The sequence below is a fragment of the Sceloporus occidentalis genome, unplaced genomic scaffold (genome assembly GCF_023333645.1).
Source record: "Sceloporus occidentalis isolate IW3139 unplaced genomic scaffold, rSceOcc1.0.p SCAF_1, whole genome shotgun sequence".
Taxonomy (NCBI): Eukaryota; Metazoa; Chordata; class Lepidosauria; order Squamata; family Phrynosomatidae; genus Sceloporus; species Sceloporus occidentalis.
Window position 1 is genome coordinate 109732793 of NW_028316981.1, and position 23927 is coordinate 109756719.

Consider the following 23927-nt stretch of genomic DNA (forward strand, 5'->3'; position numbering starts at 1 on the left):
AGTGTGGGAGAGATTTTTGTTTGTTCGTTTGTTTGTTTTGCCATCTAAACTGTGGAGCATAGGTCATTGCTTCTAACTTAAATAGCTGGCATTCCTTGTACATCATTTTGTTCCTTTCTACAAACAACTTTTGCTCTTGGTTTCTTTTTCGGATCATTGTAAATACGGTCTCAGAACTAGTTGGGTGTATGAGCAGCTTCTCTTTTTGAGGGACAAAGCACCTGTGGATAAGCATAGGATAAAATAAATGTCACATCCTCAGTGGAGCCAAAGCTTCCTTAGGGAGAAATGTGCGTGTTCCCCCTCTAAGTGCAGCAAGGACTGAAATGCACCCATTCATTTAATCATGTAATCTTGAGAGTTTGGATAGTCACGTGGGTTCACCATGTAGGATCACACAACTGCAGCACTCCTGAAAGATAGCTATCCAACCTCTGTTTAAAGAACTTCAAAGAAGGCAAATCCAGCACACTCTGATGCAAGTAGAATTGTGTTGGCTTTTTTGATCATTGCATCACACAGGTGTAAAGGAGATTCCACCTCAACATTAGGAAGAACTTCCTGACAGTAAGAGCTGTACAACAGTAGAACATTCTGCCTCAGAGTGGTGGAGGTCTTAAACAGGCTGGATGGCCATCTGTCGGGATGCTTTGCTAGTCTATTCCCGCATTGCAAGGAGTTGGTGTGAATGGCATTTGTGGTCTCTTCCAACTCTATGATTGTATCATTCTAGCTCTTACACTAAAAGTTTTTCCTAATGTTTAAGTGGAATCTTATTTTCTTGTAATTTGAATCCATTGGTTTGTCTTCTAGTGTCTAGAGCAGGTTTGTTCCATCCTCTACATCTACATGACATCCCTTTGGATATTTACAAATGGCTCTCAGTCCAAGCTAAACATCTTCTGGGTGACATGATGGCTATGACCTCTTATCCAAGCTAAACATACCCAGCTCTCTCAGTGGTTCCTCAGAAGACTTGGTTTCAAAACATTTTATCATCTAGGTCTCCCTTCTCTGGACATGTTCCAGCTTGTCAATATCCTCCTTGAACTGTGGTGCCTAGAACTGAACATAGTATTCCAGAAATCTAACAAAAGCAGAATAGAATGTCATTTCTACTTCTCTTGATCTAGATACAGTATTACACTCTTATTGATGCAAGTAGAATTGTGTTGGCTTTTTTTACCATTGCATCACACTGTTGACACATTCAGTCCTGATTTGTAGACTTGCTGGCATCTCTTCTTCCTCTACTATGGGGATTGCACTGTCTTTTGTGGGGGAGTTTGGTCTTCTGATGTGAGGCCAGGGCTGGTAAGGCTGAAGAATGTTAGGCACTTGGGCCTGCTGACCACTCCTCTTGGCTGGCGGCATTTGCACTGATATGGGCAAGTGCCAAAATGCCCTTCCATTCAGGCATTAAGACAGCCTGTTGGGAAAGTCTGCCATCCGCACAGATAGGCTGAGTGAGGCTTTCATAGACAAGGTGGGAAAATGGCTTTTAATCAACTGAAATGTTTCAGTCATTCCTGATTCCTCCCTTGTCTTACACTCTTTGCCACTGGTGTGCAAACAGAGTGTGGGAGAGAAATAAAAAATAGAAAACAAGAAGAGGCTGTGAATGGACAGGAAGTTGCTAAGGACAGTCTTTTGGGGGAAGAGAAGAGAACATTTACTACTCATGAAGAATGCAGGACCAAAAATAGTTCAGGTTTGTGTCAGTAAGGCGTGTTTCTTTCATTGAATTTGGCATAGGCAATGACCTTATGTAATTCTAGCAGGAAAGCTGAGCAAAACTCAAAAGGATCATCTGGTATTCTTATATCTTTTAAATCTTTTTTTCCCCTCCATGGAACATCTTGGTGATAGATTCTGGTCTAACACCATTCTAAGGCTCCTTCAAATAATCTCTCCTATGTATTTTTAGCAGTGTGATTGTTCCCACACATTCTAGGTTTGTTGTTGTGTGCCTTCAAGTTGTTTCCAAGTTATAGCGATCTTAAGGCCACAAGAAAACAGGTTTCTTGGATTTATTCACAGGGAGTTTGCCTTTGCCTTTCTCTGAGGCTGGGAGAGTGTGGCTAGCCCAAGGTCACTCACTCAGTTTCCATGGCGGATCAGGGATTCAAACCCTGGTCTCCAGTCATAGTCCAGTGCTAGTAGTCCAACTCTAGGTACTAGAAATATTTTATTCCTTTCTTTGAAGTGTTGGGAGGGCAGGAGCTCTTCTTCCCAGTTGGAAAACTGTGATTGTATGGTACCAGGCACTGAGACTGCTGCAGAGGGAGTTAATGTTCAAGAAGGTAGTGGTTACCTCCCTCTGCAACAGCTGTAGAAGTATTTACACTGCTGTAACGTGAAGTTATGCCAGTTAGTGTCACAAAATAGATTCTGGTCCTTATTTCCAGGGTCTGTATTTTAGTTAGTCCATTTTGAGAGCTAATGCAACTCTCAAGGCTATCCTTATCTTTGACCAACCGGAATTCTAATTTACTTTTTTTTTTTTTTTGGCAGATACCTGACTATTACTTTAATCAGGGTTATGAAGATCTGGATGTTCACAATAACTCAGAGGAAGTAACTCCACCCCAACCCCCTCTAACAAAGCACTCCAGCACAGTGACATCCCTGGAACACTCAATGCAGGATTTGCTTCGAGATGCCAAAGAAAAATTCAAGAACTGGGTTGTTTGCTCCATCTTAGAAGTAGATTCAGCATATAAAAAGGTATTTCTTAAAAAATCTAAGTTAAGAAGGTTCAAGGTGCATGAGTCTGGAAATGGTACCCTGTGTGAGTTTTATGGTCTCTCTAATCAGGGAAAGGGTACAGAAGAGCTTGAAGGCCACAGTACCATTCCTGCACAAGCTGCACAATTTATTTTTATTGACACGTGTTGAGTTGGATTTGATGTGATGTTAGAGTGCTGGGAGTTGCCGTCCCAACAATTTTTGACAGGCAGCACGTTGTCCATACTTGCTATAACGAATGAAGGAACCATGTTGAGGCCAACCCAGCAGACTCCCTCTAACAGACATTGAGGCTGCAATCTTATGCCACTTTTCTTGGGAGTAAATCCATGAGACATACTTCTGAGTAGACATATATAGTACTGTGCGGTTACTGGGCACATTATTAGTTCTCCAACATTGCTTTTAGATACCAATGTATTGAGCTGATGATGACTTTAATGCTCGATTGAATATTGAATGGGGTTAAAAATCTGTCAGACTATTATATTAATAGATAAAATATCTTCTAAGGTGGATGATAACTACCACATACGGTTATGGAAGGCTTCTGTTGAAATTGATGCTGCCCCTAAAGTAGTTTTATACCGGATACTGATGGAGCACCACCTGTGGGACCCAAATCTTCAGCAAACAAAAATCCTAGAGATCGTCGATGATGAAACAGACATTTACCACTACACAACAGAGAGTATGTCTCCACTTCCTCCACGAGAATATGTGGTCCTGAGGTAAGAACATTTCTCTTTCTCTTGTCAGTAGTTGTCATAGTTGTAAGGCAAGAAAAAGAGCAGCCTTCCCCTGTATGTTTGAAAGAAAAAGGCTTAGCCTAAAAGATAACTTTTGAAGAGTACCCTCCACTCCAAACATAATAAACTTTGCATATGTGAAAATTATTAAATGGTCTTCCTTTCTGGAGAAAATCCAGTTTGTACATAAGTGCTATTTTGGCAAAACCTCACTTGTTTTAGGACTGATTTGCAAATTTAGAATGTCTCTCTGCCCCTTTTTGCAGCCTCCAAGAACCCTCCCCCTTTAAAAAATAAAGGTGAAAAATTATTTTCATTATGAAGTCATAAATTTCCACATAACCATCCTTAAACCTCCTTATTTTAAAATCAGCCAAACCTGGATTGAAAGAATAGGTAGTTGAAACTGTCTTCATTTCTGAAATGTGGGTGATCCTGCAAAGTCATCTGAGGTGCTGCCATAGGATCCACCAGAGAACTTTGTAAGATTGCAGCTATTCTGTTGCTGCTGCTGGAGTGGGAGTGAAAAGAAAATCTGAAGATTCTAGTAACATGGTTTTAAAATGATTTCTCCCTTTAAAAGCAATCACCTAAGAAGGGGTAAAAATAAAAGGTATGTGTGAGAGAGAGAGGAAGGTGGCTTTCTTTACAGACAAGAATTAGCAAATTTTTGAGAAAGAAGCAGTAGTAGAGAGATCTGTAGAACCAGATAACTTTACTGCAATATTATTCATATTGTTTAATGAAACTACCAAAACTGTACACCTCTGATTAAAATCAATTGAATTCACCTGATTGAAGTATGTTTAACATAATAGTTCTAACAAAAGCAATTATTTTATGAATTTTTTAAAAAAGCGTGACCACTAAGCCCTTGAGCCATCCACAGTGATGTGCAGTGCTCACCCCCAATGCACTTTAATTGGGGGTTGTTCTTCCTTGCAGTTATGTAAATGAGGTCTTGTTGCACCCAGTAGGTTTCAATTCATCAAAACTTAGAATTTTCTGGCCTTTTCACATTTGCAGGACTTGGAGGACAGATCCTCAAAGTGGCACGTGTGTGTTAGCAGCTACCTCAACAAACAGTGAAAGTGCTACTGTGAGTGGGATCTTAGCTCACGTTCTACTTTGCCAGTACCTTATAGAAGCTGTAGGCTCTCAGAAATCCAAAGTGACACATGTTTGTCGAATAGATACCAGGTATTTTTTTCTCTCTTCCTTTGCTTTGCTTTGCATTTAGAACTGATGGTCGTTACTGGTGCATTTCTGTTGAATCCATTGTTAAATGGAGATTTCACTTACGAAAGTGATGTGAACACTTAGGAAAATGCAGCTGACTAGTTGAGACTACCAGTGAGATTCAGGCTCTGTGTCCTGTTGACAGATGTCTTGTTGAATGTTGTTGCCCAAATTGTTTTCCTCACTGCCACGTCTACTATACTTTTTTAATAGATGAATTGAAATGGAATAACAGGTTTATCATTAGAAACAGGTTGTTAAAAGAGATGTAGTGCTTTTCCTTTGCCATTCAAGACCATAACCACGTATTATTATTATTTATTAGAGTACTTATACCCTGCCCTTCAGCCCTAAAGGCTCTCAGAGCGAGCGGCTTACAATTAATATTATTTTTAAGCCTTCCCTCAGGCTTACAATCTAAAAAGACACGACACAAAAGGAGATGATAATAATGGTGGGGAAGGGGATCGGGTCCAGCAGTTCTTCTCTACCTCTGAGGCCTGGCAGATGGACTGGAGGGAGGGCTCTTCTTCTTAGTTCAGGTCAGGCCCGATGGAGCTGGCAGGCCTCACTCTCACTCTGATAATATAGATGGCAAAGGGAGGGCTCATAAATGAGGAAAACCATTCCATGTAACTCCTATTGTTCTATCTGTGAGTGCAAGCAGGCCTGCCTTCCTAAATACTCTTCTGAACTAGCACACACCCCACTAAAATCCATGTCTGCTTTGATTTTTATTTTTAAATCAGTAGTATTGTGCAGGTGAATATGGAATGTGCAATGTATTTAGTCTTTTCTTTGTTCCTCATGAGTTTATTTCTTGCCAGGGGCCGGACAACAGAATGGTACAACAGGGCTTTTGGTCATTTGTGTGCTGCAGAACTGATACGGATTAAACAGTCATTTAAATCTTCACTTTACTGAAGACACTTTTGGAGAAGACAGTGCATGGTGCCCAAGACTGTCTTTTTCAAAGCCCGAGGCTGAGCTGATTATCTTTTATTATAAGAGAGGACATTTAGACATGTTATTTTATTTCAACCATGTTCTTGGACTGATTGATACCATGCACTGTTGCTTGTCAGATATATATTTTATACAAAGAAAACTGAATTATTTTCAATATTACATATAAGTTATTTAAAATGAATGTCTTCCTTGTTATATATTTTTAAGTAATGTGTAAATGTGAGATTTTATATTTTTCAGATGTTTTATAAACAACAAAAAAGAATATAGTATATTGTCTTCGCAGCTCCAAAGTTTAGAAAACTGTCCAGTATTGTTTTCGGTTTTCTGGTTCTAGTCGTATAACTGATTAGTAATTAATGACCTTCATATAGGAATTTATGTTATATCTCTAGATTACAGATACTTCTACCACCTTGTAGATAAGAAGTTATGTAGAGACATCTGAAGTTTTTATCTAAATTAAACATTATGTAGGAATGGTTTTATAAGTACATTGTAGACTAAATGGGTGCTTTGAGATGAAAATGTATTTACCATTGAGAAATAAATTAGTCTACAACAATGATTCGTATAACATATTCAAGAGCCCAAATGCTTTTGAATGCAATAGCCAGTGTAACTTTCCATTATGCCTTTATATGTCACTAACAGGATGCCAATTGTGTGTGAGAAAGAATAATGTAGTGGATTGGGTTGTAAAGAGCAGTGCTGACAAATGTGAAGAGGTCATTTTACATTGGCTTTCCCCATACATAAATTCATAAAACTGCATTACTTAAATCAAACATAGGTCTTTGCTTCAGGTTTGAGATATGAGAAACCTTAATTCCGTACTGTGGATTGGCAACATTTCATTTCAGCTCACACATACCTATACTTGCAGTTACTTCATATGTACAAGAACTCTGAAGTGAGCTGGCCTTGGGTGCAACTGCCTTGCTTCATAAAATATATTGAATAGCTTAAAGTTCTTAGACTAGTACAGAAGCTGCTCTGAGTAATTTGGGTAGTAGGAGCTTCAGAGAGTTCTGTTCAATGATATTTAAAGTATGCTGCTCCCATGAATTGTATTTCATCACTCCTTTAGTAGATTGTGTGGCAGAAAAAACCCAGCTATGTATGCACGGTGGAACAGGTATTGAACCTGTTCAGTATTTGCGCATCTATTATGTTTAGTAATCTCCCTTACTCATGGAATGTTTAAAATAAAGTATATTCTGTAGGCCAAAACCCTGTGCATTCAGCAGTAATAATTAGGTGGTCAGGTGGCATCCTTAAGTTATAAGGATTTCACTCTGGTCTGTTGTATAACATTTCTAAAAAGACAAACTTCTGCAATTTGGCCATTGTTTAGTTTGAAGGGGGGAAAAGACGTTCAGTGACATTTCCAATCTTTAGCCACAGGAAAGGAATATTTGAGCTTAATTAAAAAGCTGCTATTTAGCAGTCAAGATGTAGTTTTGGAAATGAAAGTTTAAAAAAAATAGATATATTGGTGGTACTTCTAGCTTATTATATATGCAATACTTTGTATCTATAACATCCACCTGCATTTGCCAAATGATTTTCACTGTAAAATACTATTACAATGATTCTGTATGAGTTCAGACAATACACCTTTAATGGTGACGCAGTCAATAACTGAATTATTGACTTGTGTTGCAAGTAATTTTGCACATAAGGATTCATTTGCAACCCTTGGTATTTTGTGTGTTTTCATATGTTGCAATATGCAGTATGGTAAACTGTTGTAAACTTTTCAGTCTGTTAATAAAATATTTGCTATGGATTTCTTACCTTAGCAAGAAGAATCTGTGAAACCACCTGCTACCATTCTCAGTTGACTGCAATTGTTTAAGTATTCCAAACTGTATTCTGCTACTTAATAAACATGATTGTTGCCTACAGATTTGGGATGAACATGAATTAAAGAATTCTACATGCATTACTTGCATGTTGTGGTATAGTTATAAACAACAATTGTGATATGGGTTTATAGACAGTAGCTACCATTTTCTTCAACTGCTGTTCATAAAGTAAGAGACAATGAAAATGTAAGCATTCTTTGCTTTTATTTTTTTAAATAAGCCATGATTGTGAACTGATTTAATGTTGACAAGTCTATAAAAACAAAAACCCAGAAACATTACATTTTCTGAACAGGCTTAATTCCCAAGATGTCAAAACCTTTGGCCATAACAGCAGCTGTTGCCTCACACAAGAGCATTCGCCACATATTCACTTTCACTATTTTCCCTAGAAAGAGAGATAAAGAAACGTAAGGTGAGATGGCCCATGGGTAGCTGGCAAGAGCAGCTGATAACAATACACCCTGCTCCCTGCACAGTAGAACTGAGTAGAGTAAATTCTTTGACTTTTGTTCCTCACACTGAGTCTGTAGCTACGTTGTTGTTTTTGATTTAAAAAGTTGCCAAAACCAGACCTTTTCTGTCAGCAACTGCTGCTACAAAGACTTTGTAAATATTTGGTTTATTTCCCATCTTGATTATTCTAATTTTCCAATTTCTCATTTTAGTTTCCTGGTTTCTATTCAAAATTTTGCTGCTTAGATCTAAGATCATTCCACTTCTGATGGCCCTTGAATGGTTGCCTGTTGCTTTAAGGATCCAGTATGCACTGCTTGTAAAGGTAGCCTGTACTGTAAAATAAAATGCACAGCTATGCCAAAGAGATAAGCCCTATGTGGACTAGCTCCCACTGTCTTTCAGCCTTCATTTCTCTTTACTGCCATGGTCAGAATCTTTGGATTTAATATTAAAAACTTTGCTTTCTAAAGCTTTTGGCATTTCAATTCAAATTTACTTTTTATAATTTTGTATACTGAGATAGCTTGATTTTGCTATTAGTCTCTACCTTCCTCTATATTCTTTTTGGTTTTGTTTGCCTTTGTCATGATGAAAGGAAGTACCTGGCACTTAGTGAGGTTAGAAACAACCACTGCAGTGCTGTATGTATATAATTCTTGTGATGCATGCTTGGAGCATGACAGAGCAGTCAGCCATTCTCTCTCAAGGGTACTAAATGCCCTATGGTGCAGTGGATGGGTTTCAAAGATCCTTTGGCTCCTGACTTGTTGATAATTTCTTGTCCTGCCTGAAATCAATACTAGTCCAGAGACATGGTAGGTAAACTTCAACTCAGATGTGCCTAGTTTTACAGAAGAGGAAGAACAACCTTTTGTTGATTTCTGCCCCACCACCACCACCCTTGAACCCAGCCAATGACCCACCACACTTTTAAAATGAAGAGGTTAACAACTCACCAGTTTGCCTGTCTTTTTCCACACAATAGCAGCTGTCATAGAATTCAGTAAATGTGGTGGCCAGTTCATAGAGGTAGTCACAAAGGGTATGGAGTAAAAGGTCATCCAAGATCTTCTGAATAATCTCGGGGAACCTTAAAATACACTTGCTCAGCTTCCATTCCTTTTCATGGTCCAGTATGATCTCTGTTGTTCTAGCTGCCTTCCGAAGTGTCTCTTCATCAATATTGGCTAGCCTTGCTATAGATCTGTTACAGAAACACACCTCACGTTAGATTCCAGAGCAGGGGTGTGGATGGGTAGCCCTTGAACCATACTTGTGCATTCCCTATATCCCTTCACCAGTCCCTCCAGACCCCCAATTGTGTTTTTTGAAATAGTGTGATTTTTTGGGAAAATCATATATATATATTACAAGTGGTAAGAACATAAAAAAGTGTTACTTGACCCACAAAAGGTTTTACTTAACCTATAAAAGCTGCTCCTCCTCATCCACCTCCATTTCAGTTTCAGTCTCTTACTGGGGCCTAATAAACTCCTTCAAAGTCCTAGCTGAGCAGACTTCAAAAATGCTGCCATTAGCAGAAAGAGAGGGCAGGCTATTTTGGTGAACAGCTCCTCCTCTTCACACCCCAGCCTACCTATTCCAGGCATCTCCACAAGCACCAAAGATGATAGGGGAGAGGGCCCTTCAGAGGAGAAGGTATCAATATGATGCCCTTCATCATCCAAGTGGAAACACCACACTGGATCAGAACCCTCCCCATATACTGAAGGAGCACTTCTGACTATGCCAAAACAAGCACTGAATCAAAGTAATGCTTAAAAGTGATTCTGAAATTACTTTAAACCAGGGGTAGGGAAAGTGTGGCTTGTGGGCCGCAGCTTGCATCCTCTGAAGCTCCCAAAATGGCTTAAGAATGCTGCTACATGCAGTTAGTTTGCCCATGCAACCCAATACATTAAAAATGTGAAGAAAAAAATTCTACAACAAAGCCCTAGAAAAGAGCAGCCAAAAATGAAATTGGAAGCAACATGATGTTACCTCTGTTTGCATTATATGTTCTGGTGCAGCCTGATGGGGTGGGGGCTGTGGGATCAAAAAACTCCCCCTTAGCCCTGTGCAGTCACTCATCCCATTTCAAAGACACTGAGACTATCAACAATGATTTAGGAATCAGAAAGCCGTAAGAGCAAAAAGTGGAAGAAAAGGCAAAACAGAAATATTGCTCACAAACTCAATTTGTATGGGTGTCTGCCAAAGAAGCATTTCTCATAAAGGTCACAAGATTGCACTCTGTGTTGAAGAAAAACTGAGTATTAAGTAGTTAGGATATACTGTAATTCATTTATCTATTCGATACATGCAGTACCTTACAATGTTTTTATACCCATGGGAATAGTGGTTGGGTTGGACTGGGAGAAACTATTAATGCTTTTGAAGACGTGCACACACACACCGAGAGAGAGAATTTTTCTTATCCTATCTCAAGGCACTATGGGGAACAGAAGTGATCTGATTAGTACAAACATTTAATATCACTTCCAAACTATTTCTATAGGAAATACAGGGACCTGTTAAGTTTAACATCATTTTTTTAAAGCTGGGAAGGGCGAGTAAACACCACAGGATAACTGACCCTATAAATGTTGAAGAATACAAGGTGAATGCAGATAGAAATCCCAATCACTCCACAGAGTTTGAAAGGTCAAATGTGCACATACTCTGAAACCACAAAGTTTAAGCCTATTGACAACGCATCAAAAATTCTGGAAAAATGGCAACAGCAATTCCTCTCTCTCTTCCTTGTTAATTAAGAGATAACAATGTAGACCCATTAATGTAGACCATTACCTTTCCATGGTAATGGGACTGTATGCTCCTGTGAAGGAAGAAGCTATACTGACAGCAGCAATGCTGTTGGTAGGGTCTCCCATGTCAGGCAGCCTTTTGCTGAGAAGCCAGGCTAAATGCACCAAGCAGCTACTGGGCAGCAACAGCAGTAGTAGGGGGTGACACTGGCAGAGGATCTCTCAAAGACAACAGCAGTGGCATCATAACTAACAGTTGTTAGTGTACTACACAGAAGGAGAAAAGGTGGACCCCTTTTCACTGTCTACTACCATGAGAAATTTATGATGAGAAACAAGACACAGAAAAGATGAGACTCAGGTTGGAAGGCACTCAAGGAACTACTGGGGTAGAGCAGAGGATAACTATGCATCGCACTGTGGCAACTGATGCAACAGGACGGACTCATACCTAAAGGGCATTTAGCTGTTGGTGCGCTCAGAGGTGAAAGGAAAGCCTGAAGCTGCACAACACATATAATAGAAATATAATCTGTGAAATGCATGAATCAGACAAAGCTAGACATGTTAAAACAAGAAATGGAACAGATAAACATTGCAATACTGGGATGAGAGCTAAAGTGGACAGGAATGGGACATTCTGAATCAGATGTTTTACTCAAGAAATTAAAACCTAATAAGAAATGGGGATAGCATTAATAGTGTGAGTAGAGAAGTTGCAAAAGCGATTAAAGTACATAATGTAAAGTCTGACTGAATCATGAGACATCAGTGAAAACCCATCAATATAACCATAATTCAAGTTAATGTTCCAACTAGAGGCAGAAGAAATTGAAAGACTATGCTGGAGTTCAGGAGAAAACTGCCCACACAACAAAGCAGGACTTCTTGTTAATCATAGGCAATTGGAACCAGAGCTGAATCAAAGATTATAGGAAAATTTGGCCCAGCATCAAGAAATGAGGCAGCACAGCCACTGACTGAATTTTCTGAGGCCAACAGTTTGTTCATTACAAACACATTCATTCTCCAAGCAACCAAAGCACCACAGAAATGTAGCTAACTTCATCATGATTTATTTCAGCACAGCCACTAAAAGGGAAAGCTAGGCATACCTGATTCGAGTGAAGGCATAAAGTAAATAAGCAGCAGTATTTCCTCTGTCATCCAGCATTTTGTCAAAAGAGAAGATATAATCATTTATTCTATTATGGGAAAGATCTGCATACTTAATGCAGCCAAAGGCAACTGAGGTCTGGGCTGCTTTCAGTTCTTCAGGTGTAAGAACCTATGGAGAAAATAAAACACACTGCATTGTAGCAAGGCTGTAAAAGAAAGCGCAACACTAACAAAAATAGGCAAGGTGAATTGAATATGTAAAAAACATCCTATAGTGACATAAACCTGAGGAGAGAACCCAACAATTTTGCCAGCATCTGTGGCTGGCATCTTCAGAAGATGGCAGTCACAAATACAGGCAAACCTATGGATGCCGGCTATGAAAGCCTTCGACTTCACAACTTAAATAGCTTTAACTTCTTGGGAAAATGTAGCATTTTTAAAAATTTATTTTATTTTTTTGCTGTACCTAATTTTTGTGAATAAATAATTTTTACCACCACCCCTCCCCCCCATCAATATCCAAAGCATTTAATGGATACATGGTCCTGAGCCATTTAATGGATACATGGTCTTGAGAGGAAGGCAGACACAAAAACCTTCCAAATAAATAAATAAGAGCCTAGCTTGCTTGACTGCATGAAAGATCTACATGTATTACCACAGTTTTTTGGTAAGTGTTTATATAATCTTTTCTGTCACTGCAGTGCATTAATCAACTCTACGCACTTTCATGAAACTGAACGCCAAACAAATGAAGATGACACCCAAAATACAATTTCCACAAGCAGAGCTGCCATCCTTTCACTCGGTGCTATGCTGCCCTCTGCTGGAATAAAAGTACATAATTATCTTCTTAACCAGATCAACCGTTCATCTGTCCTCAGCCCAACCAGCAGAACTGGGGCATTGAGACAGATATGTTTTACTTCCCTCCAACTCTGTCCTTGTAAAATAATCGATATAGGCTTTTTGTTTTGTTTTGCCTTGAATAAATATGTGCCTTGTTTTTTCACACAGGCCCTTCAGGTTTACTTGGGCAATTCTATATACTCTGGTACAAAACAGAGCACATAAAAGTGTGGGAATAAGAATGATTCTCAACCTGTATAGACCCACACCTTTATGTGCTCTGTTTTGTACCAGAGTATACACCCACTAAGTGTCTAAATACCCATTTTTTCACCTTGGGAGATACCTGTCTAACCATCAGCTGTGGAGTCTACTTCCCAGCACCAGTTTAGTAAAATAGCAAATTCTTTCCCTTTACATAAATTGACTGTCAACCAGCACCATGGTACTTTACAAGGGCCTGGTTATAGTAGAAAAATGGGGTCTAACTCTTTCTTAGCACAGTGGAAAATAAGGAAGCCCAGGACTACCTTATCTCTTTCCTTTTCCTTTAGTTTGTCCATCGATCTCTTTAGTCCCTCTTCAAGAAGATCTATCAACCGTACTGTATCCCCAGAACGCGTTTTAAACTTCTTCCTAGATAAAAAAAATATAAAATATAAAAAAGTGATTCTCCTAAGCTGAAACATAATTTACAAATGGAATGTTCTATTCCAGGTGGAAAGATTGTCTTTTCACCATTTGATGCTTGTATCCTAATAAATTAAAATGAGGCTCACTGAATTTTAAACAAGCAGAAGTGATTTTGTTTCTGTGCACCCACTAAGTCTCTACATTACATGGATTCAAATAAGGCCAAAAGCATATATTATAACTATGTGCTGTACATCTTGAAATATCACTGCTGGATTGTAGACAGTACTGTAGTTATGTACTTTCCCACATTACATAATGCAAGAATGAATAATAATCAGACTAATTAGGAACACAGCAGATATCCTGAAAAGGACAAAAAGATTAGAAAGATCACCTAAATGAAAAGGAACGAAGGATGATAAATGGGGCTCGGAAGGGGTGGGGTGGGAAAGAGGATGAAGAGCAGATTTCACAAACCAAATCTCTTCCTGCTTCTGAGCAGTACTTTAACCTTCAGCCTCTACTAATCCTGGTATTTTGAATCACATCCACAAAAATGCCTAATATACACTGGGCAGATGGTTGCATAAATTCAGAATTCTAACATGCTTGTCAAAAATGAACCCACTGCAAAACTGTTTTTACATTATGTAAATACAGTGCTGAAGTCCAGCAGTAAGATTTCAGAACATGCATTTGGTTGCACAGCTGTGCAGAATGCACTTAAGAAAAGGTGACAGCCTGCAAATAGCAATGAAATATGCAAAATAAGACTGTACAGCAAAAGTCAACAAGCTTTCAAGGTTAGTGAGGTCTGCCTAGAAAGACATTTGTGAGAAAAAGATTCAGAAACCAGCAAAGGAATAGGTGAGTGACTCTGCAGCTGTTCACTCACAGACTTCATCACTCCATTGCATCATTCCAAAAGTTCTGATTTTAGAAACCCATTTCCAAGATGGCGGGGACTTCATTTATCTTCATGTCCTTCAACTCAAATCAAATTGATACATTCTGTAAGAAATACTTCCTTCCAAGTTATTATTTCATCATTAAAATCACATCCACAGCCAAGTAAGGATTCACCCACTTTTAAAATGATGCAAGGTAAGGAAATGCGGAAAATACAAGATCCTTTATGTGTCTGCATACATTGCTATTCAGCAGGCCAGGACATAAAATTTAAAACATAAAGGTGACAGATGTAGGGAACATTTTGTGATCATATTGCAACCAATCTTTAGTATGGGACACCTTAGCAATGACCATTAGCCTACTATACACAGAATAAATAATATGTGAACTTACTTGTCTTCTCCCAACACAACTCCAAAAGGAGCATGAACTACTCTGTTCACTTTGGGGTCATACCAGCCAATCATTTGAGCTGCTGCAAATATGGTTTGCAAGTGCACAGACTGTAAGACAAAATGGCAAGAGATGTCAGTTATAACCCCTAACAAGCACCTAGTAAAGTACTACTATTGACATAAAGGGTTCTCTTACAAAGACTGATGTAATCATAGAGGGTTCTCTTACAAGAGGAAGAAGGCTGATAGACATCTGGATTATTTTATTAATTCCCAGGTTCCCTTATCAGGAAATAACTTGTGCTATTGTCAGAAAGTAGAATTTAAAAGAGGTTAGTTTGGTAGATTAAAAATATAGTGTGAATGTAACTGATTGAGAGTGGTCCCATAAGACAAAAGGTTAAAACTGTCAAAGAACCATCTGTGTATGGTTGAAGTGCCACATTGATAACCCACCCCCTCAAAAAAACTCAAGCAAAACAACCCCAAAGAAAATTACCCACTGAAACATAAAGAAATACAAAACATCAGAGAAACTCACCTGCCCACTATCTACTACATAAATCACATAATCAGCTTTTTCCTCCAGCAGCCTTTGTTTTATTGCTGCTAAGTCTGAAGTGTCATAGGTGAAACCCCCATCAGATTTCACAATTGTCAAGGGAACGGAATATCCTGGAACAAACACAATCTTTCGGCCATCATCCACTTGTACAAACCCTAAGGACAGAGAGTAAACAGAAAAATCAATGACAAATGAGAGTAAGGCTTGCAAAGCAAAGCTATTTTTTTAATCTCAACAATGACACACAAACGGAAACACAACAGAAAAATACCTGAAAAAGAACATTTGGAAGCACAACATAGCATATGACCATGTTTCAAAATGTCATGAGGATGGGTATGCCAAAAGCAGAGCCTATAAAGAGGTTTGACAAGTATACACTCCCCTTACAGTACTTGCTGGAGAAAACAGAAACACAGGGAGTTAAGAGGGCACTTGTAGGTGAAAACCTGAGGCAGGGACAAATGCTTTAACACTCTGCATCTGTTAAATCCTTATGAGAAATCTCCCCTACCAGAGGGCCATTTACACTTGGATGGACTTTTAAACAACTGTTTTCAGAAATTGGTTATGGAGAAGAAATAAAGATAAAATCTCAGTAAGATGCATTTGGAGGAAGGAACCAGGGGAGATACACAGAACAGCTTATACCCCCCTTCAACTTAGTGAATACTGCCCTTGTTTTATATTTGCAAGGAACCTACTGCCCCAAGACTTACTAAGGATGATTTATCTAAACATTCTCTCTCTAAATGTAGACAGTACCATGGGGAGTTGCAGGGAGAAGATGTATGCACAGTTTCCAGGAATCAGGACCTTACAGATTTCATCAGTAGAACATGCATTCCCATTCTTTCTTGCAGGTCCATTCCTTAATAATTTTTCAGGCTCTGAATCTAGCCACATGCAAGTTCTATAAAGCTAAAGCCCTGAATCCCAAAATATGTAAAGCAGTACCAATCCAAATATCCTAAACACTCTCATATCTCATCAACCATAGTTTCCTTCTGGATCAGCTTGTTAGAATGGGGCATGGAGGAACTTTTCACAATGGCTCAGCTCTCTCCTGGAGGAGCAATCTCAGTAGGTTGTATTGTGATATTCCTGTTTGACTCCTTGGCCATTGGCCTGTGGAGTCTCCTAGGGGCCTACTTTGTCCTTTATGCTCTTTAACATATACAACAAACCACTGGGAAAGATTGTCTGGAGTTTTATGGTCAGGTGTCACCAGTATGTTGATGATACCCATATTTATTACTCCTTTCCATCTAATCCCAAGGGAGGTGTTTGTGTGTTAAACTGGTGGCCGGTGTCAGTAGATAAGGATGAACAAATTGATGTTTAATCCAAGCAAAACAGATGTGCTTCTAGCCAGTCAAAAGGCAGACCTGGGAATAGAAATTCAGCCTGTGGTGGATGGGATTATGCTCCCCTGAAGATGGAGGTTTGCAGTTTGAGTAGACTCATAGATTAAGCCTGGAGGCCTAGGTTTTGGTGGTGATCAGAAGTGCATTTCCACAGGTTAAAGCTAGTGTTCCAGCTGCACCCATTCCTGGAGATGTTTGATCTGACCACAGTGACACATGCCTTGGTTATGTCCTTTTGAGATTACTATAATGCACTCTACATGGGGCCGCTTTGAAAACTGTTCAGAAACTTCTGGTGACCCAAAGAAATGAGCCAAATACTTAACTGTTAATAGGGAAAATTGCTCTATCGCAAAAGCTCCATTCTGAGGACCCCCGCAAATTCAAAATTTTGCAGATATTCAAGTCCCATTGTCCCCAATGGTGCACCACCACTGGGGACAATGGGAACTTAAGTATTCTCCCTCCCCCTCCCCCCCTCCTTATCTTATTGAGGAAAAAAGACCGCAGTGGTTGGAAGAAGACTGCTCCAGCCTAAGGTAGGCCTTGCCTCAGCCGGTGTGGTCTTCTTCTGGCCCGCTGGGAGAACGGCTGTGCCGGCAGGCGGAAGGCTATGCTGTTTGGAGGAAGAATATGCAGGTCGAGGCAAGGCCTTTCTTAGGCTGGCGCAGCCTTCCTCCAGCCGGCAGAGCCATTTTCCCAGCCAGTGCGGTCTTGCTTCTGCCGAGGCAAGGCCACGCCAGCCAGACAAAGTCCACACCAGCTGGAAGAAGCCTATGCCGGCTGAGGCAAGAGCCTGGATGGCGCGACTTTGCCCTAGCCAGCACAGCCTTCCTTCGGTCAGTGTGGCCATTCTCCCAGCCGGCATGGTGGTGCTCTGGTCAAGGGAGGGACATGCCGGTACAAAGAAGCCCATGCCAGCCGAAGCCTTACCTCAACAAGGGAGGGAGGGAGGGGAGGATTGCCATTTGCGAATTATCTAAATCATGAATGGCAAGACCGCGGAAACGGAGGGACGACTATAATTGAAAGTAATACTTATGATCTATAAAGGCTCTATACAGATCCATTACTTGAAGGACTGTACGTCCCTATCAACCTGTTTGAGTTCTAAGATCTTCAAGAGAGGCCTTTCTCAGAGTCATTGACTCCTATTACTGTGGCGGAAATGTTATATAAATGATGATGATGATGATAGTAAGTTCAAACTATCCAAGAATACCAAATTCCAGTTAAACAGTAGGCCAGAACATGAAGGATAAACAAAAATAACATAGTGGGGAAATAAAGGCAGGAAAATGAACTATAATGACTGTGATGTCCAGCCAGGACTGTTTGAATCTCCCCCTGCATTTCTCTTCATATTAGTTCAGGCCATAATATGTTTCAGTATAGGAAATGTTCATTGTATTAGTTGTGGGAGGAGTTGTAGAATCCTCTACATTTTTCCAGGTTTGGTTTGCCCCTTCCCAGGATGCTCTGTTTTAGCAGGAGGCTTTTAGTTTGGGGCAGTCTTTGCTGTGAGCTTGCAGAGAGCTGTCTTTTGGTGGCAAACAGGCCTAGACAGCCGGAAAGGGCATTTCTTACACATTAGCCGAATCAGTTTCCAGGAACTAGTTAGCCGATTTAGTTACCAGGAACAAGTTAGCCAAATTAGTTACCTACATCAAGTCAAAGAATTCAGGAGCTGAAAGACCCTGCACCAGCTCCACTGAGTGAGGAGATCAAGCCAAGATCAAACCCAGAGAGATGACACCCTGAAGATTGCTGAAAGTCAAACTGTAAAGTATCTTTTATTTCAAGTTATCTAGAGCTGGGGAGGAGAAAACTCTTTACTTTTGTTCTTTAAATTAAACGTCCCCCTTTTTGAACTTTACATTCAGCTTCAGAGCCTTTTTGGGTAGAAGAGTTTGATCTCACCAGGGTACCGGCATTGCACACCCAAATTTGCCACCATCTTTAGCTGGGTGTGTCTTCACAATGACCAATATTTTAAAAATATTTAAAAGGGTTATCACGGAAAAGCTTGAAGGGAAAAACAGTATTTCTTATTATGAAAAGTAGAAAAGAAAAAGGACCAGAATTACAGTTTAGAAAACATATTAGAAGTGTTGAGTAATAGTATTATTCACAATTCTTCCATCTGGATGAGAGAAAATGGAAATTTACAAACCACAGTCATGTTTAGAGGGAGGGAAGGGAAGACACACATATCTCTCTAATCAAGTACAAGCTTCTTGACAGATTTCAGAAACCCTGGTGATCATGGTAAGGAAAATGCCAACTGTATTAACAAGTATATTACCTTTTTCTTCCAACTCCTTCACAATACCATGCATCATATCTTGGTAATATGATTCTCCTCGCTCTACTAAGGAGATGTCCAAGCAGTCATAGATTTTTTGAAATTCTGACCATGAAAGAGAGTGAAACGAAACAAACAAAAATGAAGAATGTGAGATTCTGGTCCTTATTTTGCAATTATTAACGTTACAGAAAACATAGAAATAGAGGTCTACTAAAGCTGGTTTTAAGCTTCAGACATAGCTCATCAGAGAATTTTTCATACACTATTAGGTCACTAAAGGCTAAAATTTAGGTCTATTCAGAACTACTTTCAATGGAGTTTACACTCCATAAAGGAATCATAGGACTGCAACTGAAGGCCACTTTACACAATTGTTTAATTTAGGTGTCTAACACAAGACCACTGTGAGAGAAAAGATAAAGAACCAAACAACCCAACGACAAATGAAAGAACAGTCTGGATTTTGGGCCCAAAGGGACCAGATCCTGTCTGATCTTGGAAGCTCAGCAGGGTCAGGCCTGGTCTGGTCAGTACTTGGTTGGGAAAGCCCCAATGAATAACAGGTGCTGTAGGGTATATTTCAGAGGATGAAGCTGGTAAAATTACCTCTGAGTATTCCTTGCCTAAAAAAGGTATGAAATTTATTGGGTCACTATAAAGCTGACAGGCGATTTGAAGGCACATGCATGCACATATGCACACACATACACCCTTACATTTTTTAAACCTGTTAATAAATATGGAGTTAGAATAATAGAATTATAGAATCACAGAGTTGGAAGAGACCACAAGAGCCATCTAGTCTAACCCCTGCCATGCAGGAACTCTCAATCAAAGCATATCCAACAGATAGCCATCCAGCCTCTGTTTAAAGACTTCCAAGGAGAGTTGTTTGAAAGTTTCTCATTCTACTCCAGTCAACAGCAGTAACAATTGTATGCTGCACTATTTAAACAAAATGACCAATTTCCCAAGTGCCTTTTCTATTTTGTCTCTTGGTGTCACGTAAGTAGCATCACAAAAGAATTGAGATTACTTTGTCTTCCTGCTTCTGAGATACTTTCACATTATCCAGAAAGCACTCTCTTGTGCTCCATTTTCAATTCCTAAATCTACCCTTCAGTTCATATCACAAAAGCCTTGAATCCTACTAGTAATGTAGTAGGCAGACAATTAATACAGTGTGATCAGGAGTTAGAAGAGAGTAATTTTTCTCTAATAATAATAATATGCATCTGATGATGATGACTATGATGATACACTCATGCTTTACCAATGAAAAGACCTGACGGAATGAAGTTGCATTTTTGGAATAGGTACTAGGCAAAAATTAAAACTCAGCAGCCCTTCTACAATCACACAAAATTGCTAAAATTATCTATTGGCTGCAGGTCACTTTCCAATGGCAATAATTAAACATTTCATTTGCTGAGGGAGATGGAGCAAAAGCAAGATTTGTTATTCACTCAGACAGATGCATGCACTATCAATTAAGCAAGAGGTGTTATACTGGACGGACACATCCTTTCTATGGTGCATACTCACACACTGGGCCAAAGTGCTCACAAAACACTGCAAATTTTCAATGTCAGAGATAGAGGATGGCATGTAAATTATCACCTCAAATCCCACCATTTTTATACAGATAATTTGTTTTAAAAAATGCCAAAACAGCCAAGGCCCACCCATTTGGAAAGCAAGGTCTTTAAAAAGAAAAATAGGGTATTTCAAAGAGTCACCTTGCCGGGATACATCACAGATCAGTTTCCAAGCTTTAATGAATTCTGGATTTTTGCTTTGTAACAGGACTACACACTGGTATGCACGCTTCTTGAATTCCTCCTCCGTGTCAAACCTTCTTTTTGATTCCTGTGTTAAAAGGAATACACACACCACAAAGGTATTACAACAGGTTGGCATATTTTTCCTCACATAAATAGTGCAGAGATGACCACATAATAAATAATAATAAACTGTTTATTTTCCTGGGAGATCAAAGCGGGTTACAACGGAGTACTACATAATGTACAATTTACAAACAGTATTCCTATAAAAACCACAACAATACATCAGATTAATTAAAAGCAGAGTAAAAATTTACAAGATAAAACTGAACAAACTAGCATAAAGTGCTGGTGCAACGGGGAGAGAGCAAATCTCATAACATCTGGAGGAAAGCCTGTTGGAAGAGGAAAGTTTTTAACTTCTTCCTGAACAGGTCAAGGGAGGTAACCAAGCGGAGCTCACCGGGAAGAGAGTTCCAAAGCTGCGGGGCTGAGTTAGAAAACACCCTCTATGCAGTCACGGAATATCTCATGTTTGGAACCCTCAAGAGTTGCTTCCCGGCCGACCTGAGAGCACGGGGCGGATTATATGGGGAGAGGCAGTCCTTCAAGTACCCTGGGCCCAAGACATTTAGGGCTTTATAGGTAATAACCAACACCTTGTATTGTGCCCGGAAGCGAATGGGCAGCCAATGCAGATCGTATAAGACAGGCGTTATATGGCTGGTCCTGGAACATCCAGTGACCAACCTCGCTGCCATATTCTGCACCAATTGAAGCTTCCAGGTTTGGTACAAGGGTTGCCCCATGTAGAGCGCGTTACAGAAATCCAACCGAGAGGTCACCAGAGCATGTACCACCGTTTCAAGGTCCCCCCGGCCCAGGTAGGGTCGCAGCTGGCATATCAGCCGAAGCTGATAACAGGTACTCCTGACTGTCGCATCCACCTGAGATGTAAGGTGGAGCGACAAGTCCAGAAGCACCCCCAGACTGCGAACTGAGTCCTTCAGGGGAAGCGTGACCCCATTCAGGACAGGTGGACAAATCTCCATCCCCGGGCCCGGGGAACCTATCACGAGTACTTCCGTTTTCTCTGGATTCAAGCTGAGTCTGTTTTCCCTCATCCAGCCCATTACTGACTCCAGACAGGCATCTAGAGGATAGATGCCATCCCTGGTCACTCCATCAGTCGGAGACACAGAGAAACACCGCGCCCTGTGTCTCCGGATAATCTCTCCCAGCGGTTTCATGTAAATGTTGAATAGCATGGGGGACAGAATGGCTCCTTGAGGGACACCAGATGTAAGTGCCCTCTTATCGGAGCACACATCCCCCAGCTGCACCATCTGGAATCTACCCGAGAGGTAGGAACGGAACCACTGGAGCGCAGTGCCCCCGATACCTAACTCCCTCAGGCATTCCAGAAGGATACCATGGTCAATGGTATCGAAAGCCGCTGAGATGTCTAACAGGGACACGCTACCCCTGTCCATACCCAGACGGAGATCATCGACCAGGGCAACCATGGCAGTCTCAACTCCATAGCCCGCCCGGAAGCCAGTTTAAAATGGGTCTAGAAAATCTGTTTCATCCAAGACCAATTGAAGTTGAAAGGCAACTGCCCTCTCAATCACCTTCCCCAAAAAAGGCAGCAGGGAAACAGGCTGATAATTACTTCGAATCAGGGGGTCTAGGGAGGGCTTTTTTAACAGCGGTTTTACAATGGCCAGTTTCAAGCTGAATGGAAAACGCCCTTCCCTTAAAGATGAATTAATTATGCGGCGCAACATAACAGTTACAACCGACCCCCCCTGAGCTGCTAGCCAAGAGTGACAGGGATCAAGAGAGCACGTTGTCTTCCTAACACTTCAAAGGATCTTGTCACTTCCTCGGTACTCACAGACTCAAAATGATCCAGTACAATCGAGTCCACGGAGGCTCTGGGGACCTCTACTCTGGATCCTGAAAAAATACTGGCGTCGAGATCAGCCCTTATCTAAGAGATTTTATCCGCGAAGAAGTTGTTAAACTCGTCACAGCAGGCCTTGGATGGTTCCAAAATAGAGTTCAGGGAGGAGGGCAACTGGGTAAGCAACCTCACTACCCTGAACAGCTCTGCCGGACGCGACTCTGCGGACGCAATACATGCAGCATAGAACGAATTCTTAGCTGCACTTATTGCCACTGTGTAGGCCTCCAAATGAGAGTCCAGGAGTGCCTTGTTGGCTAACTGTTGGTGTCTTTGCCAGTCACGCTCTAGTCGTCGCATAACCCGCTTCCTTTCCCTGAGGTCTTCCGTATACCAGGGCTGTTTTTTGGAAGCAGGCCTGAGAGGACGCTTGGGAGCGATACTGTGTATAGCCCTGGAGAGATCGGTATCCCAGATGTTAGTCAAGGCATCAACAGAATCGCTGTCAGTTCCAACCATATGCCCCTCTAGGGCTTCTTGGAACCTTTTGGGTTCCATCAGCCTTCGAGGGTGGACCATCCTAATAGGTCCGCCACCCCCGAGAGGGATCTGGGTAGATGCCTTGAATTTAACCTCGACCAGGAAATGGTCCGTCCATGACAAGGCGGAGATATTTGTTACCTCCGCTCACGGACTCTCCATGTCCGTACAAAAGACCATATCAAGCGTATTACCAGCAGAATGCATAGGCCCTGAGACCAGTTGAGACAGGCCCATGGCAGCCATGGTAGCCATGAACTCCCGAGCCACACCAGTTGGACTATGACTGGCCTCGAAGGGGATGTTGAGGTCCCCCAGGACAAGAAGCCTAGGGGACTCCAACACCAGCTCCGAGACCAGCTGTGTCAGCTCAGCCAGGGAGTCTGTTAGCGCACGGGGTGGCCGGTAGACCAACAGAATCCTTAAACTGTCTCTGGCCTTCAGGGTCAGGTAAATATGGGCAGTTTGTCGGACATGGTTCCTGGTTAAGGAAAAGGTGTTCTTGTGAATCAAGGCAACACCCCCCCCCCACCCCCCGCGCACCTAACCTGGTCTGGTCCTTAACCGAGTACCCGGCAGGAAGGGCCTGAGCCCACACTGCTTCACTTTCAGGCCCAAGCCAGGTCTCAGTAATGCAAGCCAGGTCGCAGTTCTTATCCTCTAATAGATCGTATATTAGGTGGGTCTTATTCTTTACAGACCTGGCATTGCACAGGAGCAGAGACAGGGATTGTGGT

The 23927-nt window shown here is 40.9% G+C and overlaps 2 protein-coding genes across 3 annotated transcripts in view; one reads left to right on the forward strand and one right to left on the reverse strand.

The window, feature by feature from the left end:
• Window positions 1–7615, forward strand: part of LOC149321950 (rho GTPase-activating protein 7-like) — a 32159-nt gene extending 24544 nt beyond the window's left edge. For both annotated transcript variants that reach the window (XM_089531882.1, XM_089531891.1), the window contains exons 11-14: window positions 2515–2727; window positions 3262–3479; window positions 4524–4697; window positions 5564–7615. In XM_089531882.1, the coding sequence (XP_089388008.1) occupies window positions 2515–2727; window positions 3262–3479; window positions 4524–4697; window positions 5564–5660 (702 nt within the window). In that variant the 3' untranslated portion in view covers window positions 5661–7615. The remainder of the gene's footprint in view (window positions 1–2514; window positions 2728–3261; window positions 3480–4523; window positions 4698–5563) is intronic.
• A 146-nt stretch (window positions 7616–7761) lies between these two features.
• The window catches only part of LOC149321951 (arginine--tRNA ligase, cytoplasmic), a 36860-nt gene continuing 20694 nt past the window's right edge, over window positions 7762–23927 (reverse strand). Inside the window, exons 8-15 of the mRNA XM_089531904.1 lie at window positions 20697–20826; window positions 18955–19059; window positions 15259–15437; window positions 14716–14825; window positions 13305–13410; window positions 11919–12091; window positions 8992–9239; window positions 7762–7964 (exon numbers count right to left, since the gene is read on the reverse strand). Coding sequence (XP_089388030.1) covers window positions 7855–7964; window positions 8992–9239; window positions 11919–12091; window positions 13305–13410; window positions 14716–14825; window positions 15259–15437; window positions 18955–19059; window positions 20697–20826 — 1161 coding nt within the window. The 3' untranslated portion in view covers window positions 7762–7854. The remainder of the gene's footprint in view (window positions 7965–8991; window positions 9240–11918; window positions 12092–13304; window positions 13411–14715; window positions 14826–15258; window positions 15438–18954; window positions 19060–20696; window positions 20827–23927) is intronic.